An 8,763-nucleotide genomic window follows, 5' to 3' on the forward strand; every position below is an offset into this window, starting at 1 on the left:
AGTTTGGGGGGGGGGGGGGGTGTGCGCGGAGAGAGGTGACCAGGATAAGGAAGGTGTGAGATCTCCTCTACAATATGCGCTGTGGGGCTGGCAGAGGCTGTCCTCATTCAGCTGCTCCCCCTGGTAGTTTACACTAAACTCTCCAGACACACAGCTGGGCACCCTCCCATGGCTGGGCTCAGCCAAAGGACGAGTACGATGCCTTCCAGCAACCCCATGCCGAGCTTGGGGCAGGTGTGGGTCCTCCCGCTGCCTCAGCCAGACCTCACAGGCCGCGGGGGGCAGCCCCACGAGAGCTCTCCTACTGCGGCACAGGCCTGACTGCATGAACTGTCCACGGCGAAGACGAAGGGAGGTCACTCCAGAACTCATTAACACGTCTCCAGTAAATCTTTTATGCCTTTGTTACTGCTACCAGGAACTAATGTTTCCACTTAAGTACATGGACAGAATTTACAGATACAAGCCAGAATCTGGGAACAAAATGAAACACCTATAAGATGCCTGGGATTAAATGACAATTCAGGTTACATATCAAATACTCATCGTGTTCCAACATGTAACGTGACATTTTGAAGTTCTCTGTCATTACAAGGGCCATCCTTTGCAGAAAAAATGGCAAAATACAGATCTTTGTGATGTATTTGTAATGGACATTTGACAGAGGTCATCAGGGTGAAAACACTCCAATTAGAGAAATTGTGGAGAATTCATACAGAGAGTCACTTTCTCCATGTATTTAGCACTGCAAACAATGACATTACAACAGCATGTAGCTTCAGTCTAAAACACCACCAAATAAAAATCTTTGTCCCTAAGAAGATGACCAGGACCAAGACTTATAACAGGTAGGCAATGGCAGAATCCCAATATTAAAATAATTACACAAATAGTCTCATTTTCGAAAGTGTTTGGCAATGCCCATGGTTTCAAAAGACCAACAGATACACACAGAGAAGCCAGGGGAATACAGGTACAATGGCCTCCAAAAACTTCAGAATGGCTTCAGAATACCACATAATTTTTGCTTAAAGTAACACAAACCACAGACTGTCAGCAGGTAATGAGGTAATGATAAAGCCTGGGCAGGGTCTCTGGATGTTTAGTACTGTGCAGGCAGAGTTTCTGACTCTAAAGTGCTTATAATCCATTGAAGTCCAAGCAAAAGAAAAAAAAGGAATATATATAAAAACATAGCTTTTATCTCAACACGAGCTCCTGAATCTGCCTTTCCATGAAAGCACTAGCAAGGGAAAACTAAAAATACTTACTTAGCAGCAGCTCTTCTTGTTTTCTTTTTTGGTAGTCCTACAGTAATTGGTTCCCCTTCTTCCTTTTCTTCTTCCTCCTCCTCCTCCTCCATAGCAGCATCATTCCCCTCTTCACCAGGTATTTCTTTTGCTGCTCCTGTACTACTAGTTTTCTTTCTAAGATCCTGAGATGGAGCCACTAATGAATCTGCTGGGTAGTACTCGTTTCTGTGTTTAAAAAAAAAGAAGGAAGGAATTAAGTAGCATAGCATTTTTCAGGGTTTCAGGGCAAGAACAACTAAAAATTCCACAATCCACCATTCTCATTATTAATGGTACTCTGTCTTGGGACACTATATGGCTAAAAATTCCCAAAGAAGCGTACTTCAGCAAGTATATGCTTCTTTGTGTACAAGTTGCAGAGATATAAGGCAGTGACCAAATACACTAAAGGAGACTGAAGGTACCTGGTGGAGAGGAGAAAAGAGACGTGAATCACTGAATTACTAGAGGTCTGTAAAGAGGTTATGTGGAGGGCATGGGAGGTTGCGTTTGTTCGAGTGGGCAGATGAACAGCAAGTATGGCAGTGTGAGAGTGAGGAAACTAACCTACTACACTATGGTTCAATTTTTCCAGGAAGGCAAGCAAAACATGGCTTTTCTAATCATAGAAAAGGAGTATCAGAAACCTTCCCCTGCTATGAGATCATATCTATCTGATATGTGCACACATGCAAGCACACCACTGCTCTCCCTCCAGGGGCAGGAAATTGAATCAGCCTCTAACAAAACCAGTATTTTCCCCTTCTTGGGGTATTGTATTTTCATTTTTAAAAAAAAAGGATTTCCACTGAAATCACTCCCTAATGAAGTAATAAGGCTGTGACAGTGGCAAGTCAATAAATGAGAGACTGAGCAGCAGAAACGTACTGCCAGTTTCATCTCAGCCTGCTTCTTGTATGATGTTTCTAACAGAATCCACATTTCAATCAAAAGGTTATCTTAACTGGAAACAGCCATCTCATCAGCCATGCATTCAGGAAATAAAGTCTATAATGGGATAGCCATAGACTTAAAGCTCAGCAACACATTGAAAGCAATGTGTCCTCTCAACTGAAAAAACATCTTACTTACCTAATAAATCTCAAAAGAAGTGGGGAAAGTTCCCTCGACCTAGGCTCCACTCTGTCTGGAAACTTATCCAGTGCTTTCCACAGTAGAAAACGGAAGTTTGTGTGGTCCAGCCGCTCGCTGCAATCTGTTCTAGTCCTCAGCTGCTCCAGGAAGATGGTCCCCACCCCTCCTTCTGGTGTCTTCTCGCTTTCAGTTTCAGCAATGCTTTCCTCCTGTTCATCTAGTTCATTTTGCAGCTCCATTTCTACAGAACAGATGAAGAAAATCTCTTCAGGTTACTTCATAATTACCAGTAGCAAGGTATCAGTCCCCCATTATAAAAGTAATACTTTTGGTGACATGTACCTGTTTAGACAACTGTATTTAACACTGACCTGAAAGACCCACATTGCTTAGAAAGTATTCTAGGATGCTTTACAGCCCTGATGAGTCTCAATTAATCTCAGCGCTCTTGAATAACAGAGAAGTCCACAAATGGCTGCGTGCTCGTGGCTCTATCGTGAAATCATAGATTTCATACACCCATAGGTAAACCTCAAGAGCACACTCAAGACAGACACTGTTTGTAGGAATTCCACTGAATCAATCTATGGAGCAGAAAGACGGTCAGCCCCATTATACAGGTTTCGTCATTGTTCCTGATCAGTCTGGGCAGAGCCAGCCTTAAGCAGGGACAAAACTGCCGCGTGGCTTCCCACAACCTGCAACTCCCTCCTGTAATGCAGGGGCCTTTTCTATCTACTTCCTGGTGTTTAGGACAGGAGACAGTTTTCTCCCAAGCCTCTCCATTCCTTCCCTGGATATGATGCTGGTAGTCAAGAGCCCTGGGTTCTGAATTGCCCCATCACATGTAAATTTGGGGCACATAAAAACGCAGTCATGTCATTCACAATTAGCTGTGTTACTGTCATAACAATGTTTAGGAGACGTGACTTACCAGCATAGGTAGCAGCCCTCTCCAAATGTTCATATAAGACCTTCCAGAACTGTTTATTCTCCATTTCCTTTGCATGAGAACTAACAAAGCATAAGGCAGCATGAAATTAAAAGGAAAAAAAAAAACCCCAAGTCATGCATCACTAGGCAAGTTAACAACTAACACAATCAGAGGCTTTGATCACTGCTTTAATGTGGGTGTCCGAAGACAGGACATCTGCACAATACAGCTGTAGCACTTCCTTGCCTTTACTCATGGATCCCAAATGTCAATTGTTATTAAAATAATCTGGTTGTATCTCATGACTTCAAGTGAACTCAAATTGAGAAAAATGTTCTCAAGCTTTCTACTGACTTCTGTACAGTAACATCATATAGAACCAAAGGAAGAATTAGCATGGACATATCTTTTGAAGAGCTGGTTTAATTTTTTTTTTTATTAATTCACTAGTTTGAAGGGGAAAACCCCTTCCTTTTTAATCATACAACAAAGGGGAGAAAACAAGAAGATAAAGTCATGCTGAAAGCAGACACTGATTTTGGTATTTAGCTCAGCTGCCACCATGGTAAGTTTTCCCTAGTCTTTAGTAGGATTTAGGTTTTCCAGTAAGGACAGAAAAGTCAGAGACAGGAAAACTGAGAGGGACTTCCTGCTCCTTTAAGCATTTGTGAAACTCTAATCAAATCCTGCTACCTTTGACTCAAAACTCTGATGCTATTTGACTATATTTGTTGCAAGTTCCCTTTAATAGTAAGAAAAATCAGAAACTAAGTTAAAAAGTAAGAGTCTACACAAGATGCCATTTGAGAGATCAAATTCATTTCAGAAGATTTCACATGACGGTTCTCATGCACAGATCTCTGCAAATTGGACATTTTTACCTCAGCTTTTGTTCACAGAACAATGGCAGGAATGTTCTGTGAGACAAGCACAGATTGCAGCATCCAACCGCATATACTCACGTTACGAGTTCAATTACAGGATCCCAGAGAGGGCTGAAGTTAATATAAAGCATTCCCAGTAAATACCGAAGAGGCACCTAGAATGACATACAATACCATCTTGTTGAGATGTAAAAAACAATAGTTAAAGACCAACCAACCTCCTCTAACTTTTATTCCTCTCAAAGAGGAAACTTTGATCAAAGAAGTTCTCAGAAGTACTACAAGTAATGAAGCAAGTCACACACATCATCATTCCTTGTCTCATAGCTGCGTGAGGAAATCTACAGCCCATTTACTGTAAGCTGCACTGGGATCTAGTCACCATACTTACATACCATGAATGTGCAAAAAACAGTTCAGCACAGCAGATGATCTGGATTGCCTGCCTCACTCTCGAACTTCAGGGCTGCCATAGCAGCATTAGGGACCTCAGAAAGAGGAAAGTTTGCCCTGAAGAGTCTTCATTGCACTAGGCCTAGAAGCATGTCCTCTGGACTGGCTCCTTGCTGACCTACATGCAGTAGGACTGACCTACAACCCTTCCTCACAGGAGCTTACAAGTCAAGGCAAAAAAATTATACAGGTACAGCAACAGCCACAAAAATAATAAAAAAAACGCCTCCCACCAAACCCATGATCATTCAACTAGTAAAACTGTGACCCTTCCAACATCTAGAAAGTGAGGTCCCCTTTAGCTCAGCGGCAGTGGAGATTCAACAGTCACAGGCATACAAGATTTTCACCCTGAAAAAAAAAAGCCTCCCACCAAACCCATGATCATTCAACTAGTAAAACTGTGACCCTTCCAACATCTAGAAAGTGAGGTCCCCTTTAGCTCAGCGGCAGTGGAGATTCAACAGTCACAGGCATACAAGATTTTCACCCTGCAGCAAGATCCAGAAGCTAGGCTCTCCAATGGCTAATGGGAGTCCTACCAATGTTCCACCATGCTGAGGGTATGGCAAGGTCATGATTTTAAATTTGCTCATGACTCGCTTCTCCCCGGAATCATTTGCCTTCCTTTCCATGATACCAAAATCTGATTAATCTTGTTGTGGGCCATTTATCTGGATACCACTGTTGTTCTACTAAATATTCAAGGGAACACAATAGTCCCAAGGACAATGGGAGCTGTGATCCCTACTAACAAGTAAGTTTTCTAAAACCTAATCTGGGAGATAATTAATTTTTTTTGAACTCTTATTAAAAACTCTGCAATCCATATGATGGAATAAGAACATTCTCTTGGAATAAAGGAATGTGACAACTGCTTTTTGACAATAACTACTTACCTCCTGCAAAGATCCACTTGGTATTGCAGACTGCACTATGTCACATCTTAGTTTCCTCAAATGGAGGAGTTTCTCTCTGTAATCATTCACTGTTGCTGGCACAAGTTCTGCTTGGAGCAATATGGCAAATACTGGCTGGAGCTCCCCTGTGCCATCACCCTGAACAAACAAGTGACATGCATTTTGTTAAGAGTATCCTTTTCTCATTGAAAGGTATTTCAACAAAACTACACAGAGTTCCAGCCATTTTGGATCACAGAACAAAGTCAAGGGATTTGCTCTGGTTTCCACCGCTTAGGGATAAAAACTCACACATTTGAAAACATCAGGAGGCAGGGGGACAAAGAGATAAAACTGGAATGTGAAAGCACAAAAGCAGAGGACAGCCTCTGCCAGACACGTGCTTTGTTTCTGCAAAGTGGAAAACAGTTCACACACAACATCACACACAGATGGCTTTCAAATGTTAAATGAAAAGTTTTAGCCCTACCTCTATCTGTGTAGAAGATGGATTCTCAAAATGGTTTAGAATTCGAACAGTCAATAGCCGGACCTATCCAAAGTGGAAATACGTGTCAGAAGCATGCAGGAGAATGCAGGCTACATATGCAGACACAAACACACCTATAGGGAGATGAATGTTTTGCACAGGACACTGATTTCACTAGGTTCCTCCTAGAGTTGAGAAACGGATGAGCTCCTGTAGTCTAGCAGGCAATTCAGAATGAATACATCAGGTTCCTGCTCTGGTTCACCTCTAGGGAAGAGGCAAGCCTCTCAGGGCTAAAAGTTAACCTCTGTTAACTATGCCCCACGGCAGCCTCTTAGAAATGGACACAGCCCTAAACAGATACTATGGAAGTAATAGCTTTACACAGTCTCATGTTTCTCCTTTCAGCCTTTGTCATTTAACTCATTTACTTAAATTACATCATTAAAATACAAGTTATCTTGCACGTGCTGAAAAAAAGCAGATTACCTTGGAAACACCAGTGGAAATATTAGGATGCAACTTCTCAAACAAGTCCATTAGGTTCCCTTGGGAAAGGGGTTCCTGGCAGCCACACAATGCCAACCTTGTGTAATAGAGATCAGCTAACAGCAAGGCAGAGGGGTCTGAAGGGAAAGTGCTGAAACAATGGAGTGTTTTATTAGCATACAGAGAGCACTGCAACAATACAGATATTTGAAAATAAGGCAGTAGTGACAATAGCAATATTAAGAGCAAATTCCACATGACTTCAGACTCTGCTGGCACCAGCAGGTCTGTGAAGTTAGATTTCACCAGCACGCTGGCTTGCAGCCTCAAAGCCCAATTACCTATGACAGTCCAAGAGGCATGAGATTCTTCCTTTGTGCTAATCAGGCCTGTCAAGCTGGGGCTAGCAGGCTGCACCCACACACACACAGCTGCAGAAAACAAATCTGCATAGGTCAGACAAGGGCTACTGCTGTTGCCCACGTGTCCAGCCAGTGATCAACAGAAAAGAAATAATCTGGGCTTAGGAGAGACACTAGGAATCCTGCCAGCCCACAGGGAAACCTCCTTCTACTACCTAACACCCCTTGCACCAATTCAGTTTCACATCCCCAGCCCAAAGCTAGCAGAAAAGCATTAGACTGAATCTCGCTGCCAAGACTTCCTGCTTGCTCTGGGCAAGCTGTTTCATCTCCATCATGCCTCAGACATGGGCACCATGATTTCCTAACTGAACAGGATGTTTTGAAGCTCAAGCCACCGACGACTTGGAGATGCTCCAGCCCAACAGTGATGGGAGATGACAAGTTCAGCAGGATTTGCTGGAGAGACATGAACAGTCTCCCTCAATCCCTCCAGCCACTCAGTTAGGTGTGCTAATTATAAGTAGAAGAGAGTTACAATAAGTAAAACAGAGCATAGAAAACCTCCTCCCATTGTGGAGCAAGCACACACATGGGTGTGCAAGGACATGGTGGAATCCCAACACCGCCAACAGACTGCAGAAGTTCAGGCTTTTGACACAACTCAGAATGCTCTGTTCCTGTCTCTTTTATCATTACAATGTAACACAGTTACTAAGCATAGTGCTCCTAGGCAAAACTAGAACCAAGGTATTTGATACACTACCCTGCAGCTGTCTAAGAAAGTTTCAGTTTGCAGAGAAAATGTCACTGAACAGGCACTACATCTACCTGGTTCTCCAAACAAACAGTGCCTACAGCGTTGCTCCTTACATAACCACAATACTGAAGCAACATTCTGGCATAACAGAACAGGCAACACACAAAGAGGCATTTAACAAGTCCCTACATAAAGGCAGAGTCAACTCTTTGCCGTACCAAGGAGAATCACGAAGGATCACAGAACAGGCAGAGTTTACTTACATCACCAAGCTCTTGACACGCTCCACAGGTAACAAATGAAGTATTTCAGAAGACTCCGCCAAACTAAGAAGAGTACTTACAGCTTGGCAGGCCACAAACAGGCTTCCTGGAGCAGAGAGAGAACAAGAACAGCCTGTATATTTACTCAACTCTCAATGACTTGTGTTTGTATGGTGCTTGCCCATCCTGAAATGGCTGGAGTCACAGAAATAGGGTAACATATGGATCCCAGAACTGGCATGTGTATTTTCTAACCATTATCATAACCCATGAAGGAAAAGCTCCTCTGGCTATCAAAGTAAGTACCTACTCCAGCAAGCCAGCTGAAAGCTGTGAGCAGCTCCCAGTCTGCATCTGTTTCCGTCACACCCACGTACACAGAGAGCAGGAATCTGGAGCTAAGCACTGCTGCAGGAGTCTCAAGACAGCTCTATGCTACAAATGGCACTCAGAAATGAAGAAATGCTGCTCAAATTGATATGACTGCAGCAAAATAGAAGCAAAAATATATACTGATGTTACCACACAGGTGCCTATAAACTTTGGCACTTCGGCAACGCACTACTGTATGAGATCTTCAAAGCTGTCCCATGTACTTAAAGACTGAACATTTGTTAGTGAATGGAAGGTGGGTTTGCTGAATTTTGTTACAGCAATCGTGTCTCCTTCCTAAACTTCTCAGCCTCCTTTAAGGATGGAGGGTTTCCCAGAAGCACAGGAGAGCCAAAGCCCTTCCAGGCAAGAAAGGGGAAGGGCAATTCCTTTCCCCTGCCACTCCTAAGTTAGCAAGTAGGTTGTTTAAAAAAAAAAAAAAAAAAAAAAAAACCCCCCTTCTCCTTTTT

At 42.9% G+C, this 8,763-nt stretch overlaps 1 protein-coding gene across 1 annotated transcript in view; it reads right to left on the bottom strand.

Moving 5' to 3' along the window:
* The window catches only part of UTP20 (UTP20, small subunit processome component), a 78,822-nt gene that overhangs the window by 42,030 nt on the left and 28,029 nt on the right, over positions 1 to 8,763 (bottom strand). The window contains exons 16-23 of the mRNA XM_009284201.1: positions 7,922 to 8,027; positions 6,537 to 6,687; positions 6,048 to 6,110; positions 5,558 to 5,716; positions 4,284 to 4,360; positions 3,322 to 3,401; positions 2,385 to 2,628; positions 1,272 to 1,478 (exon numbers count right to left, since the gene is read on the bottom strand). Coding sequence (XP_009282476.1) covers positions 1,272 to 1,478; positions 2,385 to 2,628; positions 3,322 to 3,401; positions 4,284 to 4,360; positions 5,558 to 5,716; positions 6,048 to 6,110; positions 6,537 to 6,687; positions 7,922 to 8,027 — 1,087 coding nt within the window. The remainder of the gene's footprint in view (positions 1 to 1,271; positions 1,479 to 2,384; positions 2,629 to 3,321; positions 3,402 to 4,283; positions 4,361 to 5,557; positions 5,717 to 6,047; positions 6,111 to 6,536; positions 6,688 to 7,921; positions 8,028 to 8,763) is intronic.

This window comes from Aptenodytes forsteri, unplaced genomic scaffold, assembly GCF_000699145.1.
Source record: "Aptenodytes forsteri isolate BGI_AS27 unplaced genomic scaffold, ASM69914v1 Scaffold60, whole genome shotgun sequence".
In the NCBI taxonomy this organism is placed as follows: Eukaryota; Metazoa; Chordata; class Aves; order Sphenisciformes; family Spheniscidae; genus Aptenodytes; species Aptenodytes forsteri.